At 43.3% G+C, this 12,770-nt stretch overlaps 1 protein-coding gene across 1 annotated transcript in view; it reads left to right on the top strand.

Annotated features, from left to right (window-relative positions):
• The first annotated feature begins 3,562 nt into the window (after positions 1 to 3,562).
• Positions 3,563 to 12,770, top strand: part of SMPDL3B (sphingomyelin phosphodiesterase, acid-like 3B) — a 30,267-nt gene continuing 21,059 nt past the window's right edge. The window contains exons 1-2 of the mRNA XM_006862225.1: positions 3,563 to 3,623; positions 9,668 to 9,881. Of these exons, the coding sequence (XP_006862287.1) occupies positions 3,563 to 3,623; positions 9,668 to 9,881 (275 nt within the window). The remainder of the gene's footprint in view (positions 3,624 to 9,667; positions 9,882 to 12,770) is intronic.

Raw genomic sequence — 12,770 nt, 5'->3', positions numbered from 1 at the left:
AAAAACAAGCAATTTGACTCTAGACCCAGAGAGGGAGAGCGACTGTGTGCTGAAGACCTGGGGGGCACGGGGGAAGGATTGCATGGAGGGGACTGTAACCATGGCAATGAGATGATATACGATAGAATGAATGTAAAACTAACGTTCTCCCATGTATACTATCACATAATTCACAATAAATCATTTAAGAAAAACAAAAAACAAAAAAAAAACCCTGATGATATGCCCTGTAACCTTTCACTCAATTCACAATAAAAACCTTAAAAAAATTTTTTTAAAAATGCATTCTAACTAGTGAAATCTATAAATGTTATTCATATGACAAGGAGTCCTGCTCACACAACAATTAAAAAAAAAACAAAAAACAATTTGTTTGCTGGGGAGCCATCAAGGCAAGCAATCAAATCCCTTCAGGACAAACCCTCCTCTAAGACTGAAACTCAAAGGGAACAGATGAGCAGGCATGTAAGCTTGCTGGCAACCACATTGGTCTACTGGTGATTGGAAGAGGTAGAAAGGCAGCAATGAAGACATGGGCTGAGTTCAACCACGTTCCATAGACTTCTGTCAGTCTGGAGATGAAAGAGAGAAGAAGGGCTGATTGGTTTGAAGTGTGGTGAGACCCGATCACTCCTGAGCCCATGGACAAGGACATAGCCACGAAGGGCTTGAGCTGAGAGTGAAGCAACCAGCTGAAATGAAGCGAGGGAGATGCACAAGTATGCCCAAACTTGCAGATAGCACCCATTCGACCTAGCCTTGATGGCTTGATGATCAGAACTCGACTAGAGGAAGATAAAAAACAATTTTTGATGAAGGAAACAAGTGTAATTTGCTACAATTTGATGAACTTGACCTATACTAATGGATGTTGTATCTCAAAATACCAACTGAGAGGAAAGGAGTCTTCACATCAAGTATCAGTCCTAAAGAGGGGTCTACATATAGGGTTGATAGGGACGAGCAACTTAGACATTGGCTACCTAAAATGAATCTGACAGACGAGTGGTGGAACAGAAGTGCTCCAGGTTGGAAGAGAGCCCATATTTGTGCCCATTCCAAAGAGAGGTGACCCAATGGAATGTGGAAATCATTGGACAATATCTTTGATATCCCATGAGAGTAAAGTTTTACTAAAGGTAATACAGAAACGGCTACAAGCGAACATTGACAGAGAAATTCCAGAGGTTCAAGCTGGATTCAGAAGACAATGTGGAACAAGGGATATCATTGCTGATGTCCAGCGGATCTTGGCTGACAGCAGAGAATACCAGAAAGATGTTTACCTGTGCTTTACTGACTATGCAAAGGCTTTCGATTGTGTGGATCATGACAAGCTATGGACAACATTACAAAATATGAGTATTCCTGAACACTTAATTGTGCTCAAGAGGAATCTGTACCTGGACCAAGAGGCAGTTGTTCAAACAGAACATGGAAACACTGAATGGTTTAAAAGTAGGAAAGGTGTGCAACAAGGTTGTATTCTTTCACCACATTTATTCAATCTATATGCTAAGCAAATAACCCAAGAAACTGGATTATATGAAGAAAAACATGGCATCAGGATTGGGTGAAGACTCATTAACAACCTACAATATGCAGATGATACAACCTTGCTTGCTGAAAGTGAAGAGGACTTACTTAGATGAGAATCAAAGAGCACAGCCTTCAGTATGGATGACATCTCAATGTAAAGAAAACAAAAATCCCCACCACTTGACCAATAAAGAGCATTCTTATCAACGGAGAAAAGATTGAAGTTGTCAAGAACTTCATTCTTTTTGGATCAACTATCAACACTCATGGAAGCAGCAGTCAAAAAAATCAAACGACATATTGCATTAGGCAAATCTTCTGCACAAGACCTTTTTAAAGTGTTGAAGGGCAAAGATGTCAGCTTGAGGACTAATGTGTGCCTGACTCAAGCCATGGTATTTTCAATAACCTCATATTCATGTGAAAGCTGGACAGTGAATAAGGAAGACCGTAGAAGAATTGATGCTTTTGAGTTATGGTGTTGGAGGAGAATATTGAAAGTGCCATGGGCTGCCAAAAGAACAAACAGATCCGTGTTGGAAGAAGTGCAGCCAGAGTGTTCCTTGGAGGCCAGGATGGCCAAACTTCATCTCTCATACTCTGGACATATTGACAGGAGGGACCAGTCGCTGGAGAAGGATATCATGTTTGGTAAGGTGGAGGGTCAGAGAAAAAGAGGAAGACCCCTAGCGAGATGGATTGGTAAAGTGGCAGCATCAGTGGGCTCAAGCAAGGCAAAAATAGTAAGGTTGCCCCAGGACTGGACAGTGTTTGGTTCTGTTGTGCATAAGGTCGCTATGAGTTGCTACCAACTTGATGCCTGGCTTACAAGGTTTCAAGAGTGAGTTTAGTTTTAAAGTGTGCAGGGGAAGGTAGAGTCCCCATTGAATAGTTTTCATCTTGTCTAGACGCGTCTGCTGAAAAGAGATAGGGATAAGATTCTTATGATTCAATAGTGAGTTACTGTTATCATGACTAATTGCGACTGTCACAACTGTAAAGGTATGAGTTTTGTAACCAAAACAGGGGAGTAGTTAATCTTACAGTTAAGAAACAGAGGATCCTAGTACCATCAAGGGAGAACAGCAGGAGTGGAATGCAGGAACCTATCCAGAGAAGCAGAGACACTAGAGTTGGAGACAGAGATGAGGACATGGAGAGAGAGAGCAGCTGAGTACTCTAGACTCATGGAAAGAGAAAGATTGAGTGCTGGCGACCAGGAGGCAGGTTTGCAGAATGTGCCCTTTGGCTGTTAAATTAAATTATTATATATTCCTGAATGTTTTGGTGTACATCTCCCCAACCCCTACAAAACAACAACAACAACAACAACAAATAAACAGACGGAATAGAAGCAAATACTGTTGAATGATGATGCACGGAGGATATTGTAATCATTGCAATGAAATGATGAGTGTAAAACTGATGTTTTCCCATGTAAACTATTACTCAATTCACAATAAAAACTCATTAAAAAAAAAAAATAGTGTCTTACCTCTCCCTTTGCCAAAGTCCCTTGAGGGTAGGGACTGCCCTAGGTCCCCACCTTCTCCATAGGACCAGTTCCAGGAATGAATGAATGAATGAATGATTCTTATGCTCTGGTTCATTTATTTTTGAGCATCTTGATCTCTAACTAGCAGTTAAATTCATTTAATGGGAAAAGCCAATCATTTTATTGGTTTGTTCTGTTGGGGTGGGGCACTGTAAGAACTTTGAAAGTAGATGGTATTGGCCTCTCAGTGACTGCCATTGGGTGCGTTTCCTGGTTTACAGCTCCTGGCAAGAACTGACATGCTCAGAAGAACTGGCAAAACAGGTGCTGCATTCCACTTAGAAGTCCAAAGACCTGCCTACTGCACTTACTAGCAAACTCAGCTCACACTCTGCTGGGCAAAGGGGGAAATTCCAGAGGAACCAGGTGCCCTGGATAATTTGGAAGGAAAGTTTTGCTCAGGCAATTTAGGAACTTTGCAGCGTGAACAATAGCTCTTGGAGACTCCCGTGGAGGTGAGCCCTGAGGATGAGGCTGTTAAGGTTGCTGATTTTCCTGGCCCACTGGGATGTTGCCAGGGTTGAACCAGGTATGGCTCTATGGGGAATATCTATGATGTCTTTGTTTTGTTCTGTGATGGGAATGCAGGAAGCTGCATATTTCAAAGCGGAAAGTGCTGTTCACAATTGTGAGGCAGGGAACTAGGGCCGGGAGTCAGTAGGGGCTGGCCTGAAAAATCTAAGTGTGGTGACAGCTAGCCAGAAGAGGAACGCTGATTTTGCTCTGAGGTCTAGGTACAAAAAGCCAGCTGGCAGCAGTAGAAGGTCACAGGAAAGATTAAACAGATATGGTTGAGGGCCTTCTAGATGTCATACACTAGGAATACAACAGAGAGAAAAACAAAGTCCCAGTCCAAAAGAAGTATTCCTTCAATTGGGGAGAAACAAACAAACAAAAAACCCCAACAAGTAAAATATAGCATACGAGGAGGTGCTAAGTGTTAGGGAGAATCATAACTTAGGTGTGTTTAAAAGCAATGGGGTTACAAAGACGCGTGGGGGGTGCAGATCATGCCAGGTGACACTTAAGAGGGGTGATGCCAGAATGACTGCCTATAAAGTTCTTGTACAGTGTTTCAGCAAAACGTTATTATTTTTTATAAAAATATCCCTGTAATTAGTTCTACTGCAAAGACATTTTTGCAGTCCCAGCTTACATATGCCTACCTTTTGAACCTTCTAATGTGCTCCTGGGGAGTAGGGTAACTCCATATGATAACCACTGACTAGTGAACCACAACGTCCATGGTTTGAGCCCACCAGCCACTCCACTGCAGAAAGATGAGGCGTTCTGCTCCCGTAGTAAAGATTTACGGAAACCCTGTACAGGGTCGCTATGAGTCAGAACCGACTCCACGGCACATAACCACCACCACCACTACCAATGACAGCCGAGAATGGTATACCTTTCTATTCTCTTTATTTTTTAACTTTTTAGTTGTGAATTGGGTGAAGGTTTATAGAGCAAATCAATTTTCCATTCAACAATTCATACACATTTTGTTTCGTGTTATTGATTATAATCCCCATAATGTAATATCACTTATCCCAGTTCCTCCCTGTGGTTTCTGTTTTCATTTCTTCTTTCTGAACTTTGTTCTTGGGTAAATGCTGCCCTTTTGATCTCAAATGGTTGATTATTTTAAGGAGTGTTATTGTTCCCTTTATAGACCTGCCTATTGTTTGGCCATGAGGTAGGCTCATTGCCAGACCCTAAGTGTGGCTAAAGGCCAGTCTCAGGGGCTCCACTAGTTTTTGTCCAACCAATAAACTGGTCATTTTTTATGACTTTTTGTTTTGTTTCACATTTCCCCCCCTCTATCCAGGACCTTCTAATGTGATCCTTTACAGAGCAGTGTTAGCCAGGCACCATCAATTGGCATACCTTTTTTTTTTTTTTAACTATTTATTGTGAATTGAATGAAGGTTTATAGAGCACATCATCAGTTTTACATTCAACAAATTATATACTTTGCTTCATTACATGGTGGTAATCCTCTCCATGTACAATAGTCAACATATCTGTTAGAACCACAGGGAAGCCATGGGCAGGTTATTGTTGGTTCTGACTCATAGCGACCCTGTATAGGCTTTCTGAGGAGTGGCTGGTGAGTTTGAACTGCTGACCTTGTGATTCAAACTGCAGGATGACTGGTTAAATGCTGGTCTGGTGGTTCTGTGGGTTTTGTAAGTCCGGAGTCATGCCCACCTCAATCCAGACACCAAAGCAGCACACCAAAGTGGCATAGCCAGCCCCTACCTCACACTGGTGTGGCTCCTGACCACGTGCCTCTGAACTTCACAACAAGGTCTGCACTGGGGGTGGATGAGGATGGGAGCTGGTCACATTTCTGGCTATCAGGGGAATGTGAGGGAAAAGAAGAAATCAAGCCTTTTCTTTCACCTACTTGAATCTGCTCTACCAGGCCTCCTTTTCCTGCCAAAGAGGTTCACAAAATGATCTAGGCGAGTCTGGACATCTGTCTCCCTCTCTCGCCTCCCTGCTCATGCTCAGCCTCTCCTCCCAGCAAGCACTCCATACACCTCTCTAACCTTTCTTCTGAAGTACAGGGTGCCAAAATTTTAATCTGTTTCTGTTTTGTCTCTCATATAGTTGTAAAGTGTCCATGTAATATGTCTACCTAGCCTACCATCTTGCTGGAAGTCCTTAATATAACTTATTAAAAGACTCAATACATGAATACTTACTGTAAAAGAGTCAAGCAATCCAAGTGTATAAAATCTTGATTTTCAAGGTTTGGTATATGGACCAGCAATGTAGGTACACAATGGGAGCCTGTTAGAAATGCAGATTCTTGGGCTCCACTCACTCTAGACTTAGTCAGACTTCATTTTCACAAGATCCCTAAATGAGGTGTGTCTGCACAGTCTAAAGGGCAAAGTGTTAAAGTGCCCCTACTCCACACCTTCCCAGACTCATTATTTGTCCCAGGAATAATTTCTGGTAACAGTCTGGTATCTGGATTTTTTTTGTAAGTCCTTTCTCATTCAGTAACTTATTAGATGCTCAAGAAGAGGCAGTTCAGATGTCAAACACTCTCAGGTTAAGCAAGGCCAAGTGACTTGCCTAATGCTCCTTGGCCAACAAGTGAAAGAGTGTAGATTACAAAACAAATATCCTGCATTTCCCCCATTCAGATCCTCTGTCCACGCCTTCTCCATGACATGCTATTTAGAACTTAGTTTCTTGAGCGTGAGGCAGGGAGCCCTCAGTAAAGGCCTTAGGTTCTCTAGACACCTGTGATCAATTCCACAGAAACCTGTGACTCCCATTCTTCTGTGGGTAACATACATATACGGTAACTGTCATGGCCACTTTCTGAGGCTTCAACACAATGCCCACACTGTGCCCCAACTGTGGAATTCAACTACCTGTAAGTCTCAGATCCCTATAAAATGAACATAAGACTCTCCACCTCAGAGAATGGCTAAGAAAAGATGACATGAGGAAAACCAGGGCTCTCGCCTAGCTAACATTTAGGTGCTTAATATTCGAATTATCCTCCCCACAGCTTTGTTCATTCATTTAAAGAATATTTGTGCATCTTCCACATCCCAGGCTGTGTTCTGGGTGCTAAGGAAACAAAGATAGACAAGGCAGACTTGATGCTCTGCTGGTACAGACATTCTAGACATGGAAGATGGATGACAAGTATGCAAGCAAGCAAACAAGATAACTTCCTATGTAATAGTGCTCTGGAGACAATAAAACAGGAAGGTGATAACTAGTGAACAGATGGGCAGATTGGTGGGGGACATGCTACTTGAGCAAAGTCTATAGAGAATGTTTCTCTGAACTATGCTTGGATTGACCTTTGAATTAGAAGGAAATAGTCACAAGAGAAACTGTGTAACAATGTTAGCGTCCCTGTGGGGAGAGTGAACTATGACTGGAACAGGGTGAGGGTGGAATGGCAATAAGGAGAATGATAAAGGAAGTGGGGTCACCTGCCTGACCCTCTGTTCATATTCTGTGCTTTCCACAATCCTGGCCTCTCCTGGATGGTGTTAGGCCTGCAGGACCACCCCTCCCACCACACACACATGAATGTGCGTGTGCCACCAGGAAGTGAGAGCTGGAAGGGCGTTAGCCCTACCCACTGCTAGATGTGAGCTCCAAGTTGATCTTCTAGGAAGAAACAAGCTGACTACTGACATCTGAGTCTCCACCATCAGATGAAGAGTTTCTGAAGTAGAGAAAAGGGGCTGAATCGCTTGATTTGTGATTAACTGAGAAGACACCTTCTTGAGGCAGGGGGAGCAGTCTCCACCATGATCTTCAGAGGAAGAGAGGGAACCACATGCCCAGAGAAAAGGGCTGTCACTGGCCTTAGACTTCCCACATGGCCTTAAGCTCCCAGGCAGGTGTGATACCCCAGTTTGTTGGGAAAGTCCCACACGGACTATTTTCTAACTGAATTAGGGCAGTTAGAGCTATTTATACTGGCCTAAGATTGTGTCCCTTTATAGACATACTATTCATTTTTTTCAAATATATTCATGATAATAATACATGTGAGTATGTTAAATTTCTCCTTTATGGTCAAATGCTCTTAATTTAGGTAAAAATTTTAATGCAGGCATATTCTGTCTGTTGTTGTTAGGTGACATATAGTCAGTTCTGACTAATAGTCCTGCCCGGGATCGCACTCCATCCTCACAATCATCGATTGTTATGTTTGAGCCCACTGTTACAGTCTCTGTGTCAACCCATCTCCTCACGATCTTCCTCTTTTTAGCTGAGCCTCTACTTTACCAAGCATGATGCTCTTCTTCTCCTGATGACATGACCAAAGTACATGTTATTGTTGTTAAGTGCTGTCGAGTTGGCTCCGACTCACAGCAACCCTGTATAGGCTTTCTGAGACTTTAAATCTTTGCAGGAGCAGAAAGCCTCATCTTTCTCTGGCAGAGTGACTGATGGGCTCGGACCGCAGACTGTGGAGCTCACAGTCCAGTGCTTATCATATGGAGCCACTGTGCTAAATATAGACACTGGTTTTTACTCCCTTAGAAATCACATCTCCTTGGAGAGGATCTACAGCCAGAGGCTCTCCACCCATGTACCAGGAATGTTGACCTCTGAACTTCCAGTTTCCTTATCTGTAAAATGGGCATGGTGGTGGTGGTGGTGGTGTGCATGGAGTTGGTTCTGACTCATAGCAATCTTATATAGAGTTTCTGAGGCTGTAAATCTTTAAGGAAGCAGAAAGTCTCATCTTTCTCCTGCAGAATGGCTGGTAGTTTCAAACTGCTGTCCTTGACGTTAGCAGCCTGGCTCGATTAATAAATACCTCTCAGGACTGTGGCGAGGCTAACTTTGAAGTGCACATGGGAGAGAGAATGACTGGCTTCATTAGTCATTTGTACCTTCTGTGAACACATTTCAGATGTTTTCCTGAAACCAGGCTTAGATCAGAAGTGGGCTAATGCTTAAGAGCACCAGTGGGCCTATCCTAGAGCTGAGCCTCCTAGGGCTTGGGTGAGGCCCTGGCAATCAATCCAAACTTAGAACTCAAGAGGAAGCCCAACCATCTGACCCAGGTCCAGCTTCCTGGGGAGAGTGGGGTTGCTATTGGCTCTGACACAGGAAAGGGAGAAGGAAGTGACAGCAGTAGTGACGGGTGAGGAAACTCCCAAGTGTTAACCTCACCTTTGTCTGATCCAGAAACATAGGGTTTGGGGCAGCGATCAGATCAAATCTATTCAACTCTCCTTCAGTAAGCAGTGAAACTACTTGTGCTGAGTACATATGATAGATCCACTCCATCTCACCTGTTTCTTTGGATTCATTTTTCTGTGTTACATCCAAGAGGGATTGAACCTCACTTGACTTGGAGTGGAATCCAGGTTTGGGTCAATTACTCTAGCAAACAGGGCCATTCCTAGATGCTTGGGCTGCCACTTGAATACAGAATCACTAGCCAGAACACCCATATGAAAAATTTAGCCCCTTCTGACAGTATGTTTATTCTTCATATCATTTTCTTCATACCATTTCTACACACATCATCATTTTTTGTAGTTATTCACTAACAAGACCTTGTAACTCATTTGGTATGTAAGTCACCTTCTCTCATGCTAAATTTTTGTATTTCTTTCCCTGGGACATGATAGGATCTGGCTTTAGTTATGGGCTCAGGGAAGTATATTAACTTGCCCAAGGTCACATAGCTAGTATGTGACTCCAGGGCCTGAACTCTTCACTTCCATCCCATGCTCTATTGCTTTAAAACAAGCACTCTGCTTAGAATGCTGGACTCTAAAGGGTCCTAAAGAATCACATAGAGCTCAGGCTGCTGATGTGATGCACAGAGGGAGAGGGCCTCTCCAGAGGTCACAGAACAGGTCAGGGAAGGAGCTGAGTGTGTGCTCCTTCTGTTTTGCTCAGTGCCTCCCTGGGAGAAGCCTCACACATGGGCCCTTCGTCAACTGGTCCTGGGTGCCCAGAGGAGGTTTCTTCCTGTCTGTGAACCATTCCCCTACTGCTCAGGTTCCCTAGCCAGGCTCAGAGAGGCACCTGAACCGAGGCAGGACCTCTTTTCCTCTGCAGGAAAGTTCTGGCACATCTCTGATTTGCACCTCGACCCTGACTATAAGGAATCCAAAGACCCTCTCCAGGTGTGCCCATCAGCTGGCTCCCAACCTGTGCCCAATGCAGGCCCATGGGGCAATTACCTATGCGACTCTCCCTGGGCCCTCATCAATTCATCCATCTATGCCATGAAGCAGATCCTGCCGGAGCCGGACTTCATTCTCTGGACTGGGTGAGAGCAGTCACGTCAACAGCTACTCTTCGCTGGACACTTTCTCTGTGCCATGTGCCAGCCATGACCTTTACCCACATTATCTCCCTTAATTCCACATCAGCCCTGTGATGGTGAGGAACCCAAAACTGAAAGGAGTTAAGTGAGTTGCCCAAGACAGTCAGGACAACTTCAGTCTATGCCCACAATTTCTGTGTCCCCTTTGCCTCAGAACACAGCTCGCACTGAGGCTGGAGATTTGCTCATGGCATGGCTGAACATCTGGTCCTTCTGGGGTGTCCCTAAGACTCCAAGGTTGGGAGCAAAGAAGCCACTGTTGTTGTTATTGGGTGCTGTTGGATTGGTTCTAACTTATATTGACCCATGTACCAGAGATCAAACACTACCTGGTCCTGCGCCATCCTCACAATCCTTGCTGTGACTGAATCCATTGCTGCAGCCACTGCATCAATCCATCTCACTGAGGGTCTTCCTCTTTCTTGATAACCTTCTATCTTATATAGTATGATGTCCCTCTCCAGGAACTGATCCCTCCTGACCACATGACCAAAGTAGGAGAAATTAAATCTCATCATCCTTCTAAGGAACACTCTGGCTACACTTCTGAGACAGATTTGTTCATTCTTCTGGCAGTTTGTCTAGGGAAGCAAAACCATAAAACTTATATATGTATAAAGAGTAGTTTATATCAAGGAAATGGCTCACAGTTGTAGAGTTGGGAGAGTCCCAAGTCCAGGTCAGATGAACCAAGGTCAGCAGGCAGGCAGATAATATAGCAGATCACAAGCTCAAGTACAAAAAACCAGAGATTGGAAGTTGAATCAATCGATGCAAGATTCAGACCCAGCAAAAAGCAAGCAAGCATTGCCTGAGTGTACATTATGTTGGAAGCAGACCACATCCCTGAGGAAACATCTTTTCAATTGATTTCAATTCATAATCAATCATCATAGCGTTAACTACACTGTATTAGATTTCACCAAGGGAATAACCATGGCCCAGTCAAGTTGACACAAAACCTATCACATTATTGCTGTTGTTGTTAGGTACTATCGGTTTGGTACCGACTCACAGCGACCTTGCACAGCACAATGAAACACTGCCTAATCCTGGGCCAACCTCACTATTGTTGCCACGCTAGAGTCCATAGATGCTGCCACCTGGCCAATCCATCTTGTTGGGGGTCTTCTTCTTTTTCTCTGACACTCCACCCTACCAAACATGATATCCTTCTCCAGTGACTGGTCCCTTCTGACAATATGTCCAAAGTATGAGAGACGAAGTTTGGCCATTCTGGTCTCCAAGGAGCACTCTGGCTGCACTTCTTCCAACATGGATCGTTTGTTCTTTTGCAGCCCATGGCACTTTCAATATTCTCCTCTAACACCATAACTCAAAAGCATCAGTTCTTCTATGGTCTTCCTTATTTACTGTCCAGCTTTCACATGCATATGAGGTTATTAAAAATACCATGGCCTGGGTCAGGCGCACCTTAGTCCGCAAGCTGACAGCTTTATTCTTCAATATTTTAAAAAGGTCTTGTGCAGCTAATTTACCTAATGCAATACGTCGTTTTATTTCTTGACTGCTGTTTCCATGAGTGTTGACAGTTGATCCAAGAAGAACAAAGTCCTTGAAAACTTCAGTCTTTTCTCTGTTGATAAGAATGTTGTTTATTGATCCAGTGGTGAGGATTTTTGTTTTCTTTACATTGAGATGTAATCCATACCGAAAGCTGTGGTCTTTGATCTTCATCATATAGGTCATGATATATTTAATATTATCTGCCAACACCATATTCCAAATGTATCAATTCTTCTCTAGTTTTCCTTATTCATTGTCCATCTGTTACATGCATATGAAGTGAATGAAAATACCATGGCTTGACTCAGACACACTTCAGTCCTCAAAGTGACATCTTTGATTTTTAAAACTTTACTAAGGTCTTTTGCAGCAGATTTACCCGATGTAATATATTGCTTGATTTCTTGGCTGCTGCTTCCATAGACATTGACTGTGGATGCAAATAAAATGAAATCCTTGATAACTTCAATCTTTTCTCCATTTATCATGATGTTGTTTATTGGTCCTGTCGTGAGGATTTTTGTTTTATGTTGGAGTGTAATCCATACTGAAGACTATAGTTTTTGATCTTCATTAGTAAATGCTGTGAGTCCTCTTTGCTTTCAAAAAGCAAGGTTGTGTCATCTACATATCACAGGTTGTTAATGAGTTTTCCTCCAATCCTGACACTGTATTCTTTTTCATATAGTCCAGCTTCATGGACTATTTGCTCCACAACTTTCTAGTTGAATACACTACGGAATTTAATGTCTCTGCGCTTTGGTTTCTTCATCTGCAAAATGGAAATATTAGTAAAACTTAGGTTGTAGGGTTATTATAAGGAATAAATGTGGATCTGAATATGCTGTCGTTAAGTGCCGTCAAATTGGTTCTGACTCACTGTGATCCTGGATAGGGTTTCTGAGGAGAGGTTGGTGGACCTGAACCGCTGACCTTGTGGTTAGTAGTCCAGTGCTTATCCTATGGTGTCATACCAGGCCTCCAATATGGCACATAGCAAATGCCTGCCACAGACTGAGTCAGGGTGACCTACTAGTAGCAGTAGTATTAAAGCTAATTAACATTCCTGGGTTAGTACCTGGGCAGGGGCTGCCTTGTCCTGTAGGGTCCAGTAGAGATCTAGATCGATGAAGATCCTCTGTGCCTCAACAATTTCCACTATTTTCCTCTCCTAGCTCCCCAACCTGCTGAGCATTTCTAAGGTGGGTATAGCATTGTTGTTGTTGTTGTCAGGTGCCATCGAGTCGGAACCGACTCATAGCGACCCCATGCACAGCAGAACGAAACAATGCTCGATCCTGGGCC

This window comes from Chrysochloris asiatica, unplaced genomic scaffold (genome assembly GCF_000296735.1).
Source record: "Chrysochloris asiatica unplaced genomic scaffold, ChrAsi1.0 scaffold00047, whole genome shotgun sequence".
In the NCBI taxonomy this organism is placed as follows: Eukaryota; Metazoa; Chordata; class Mammalia; order Afrosoricida; family Chrysochloridae; genus Chrysochloris; species Chrysochloris asiatica.
This window is presented reverse-complemented; position numbering and strand designations above follow the sequence as displayed.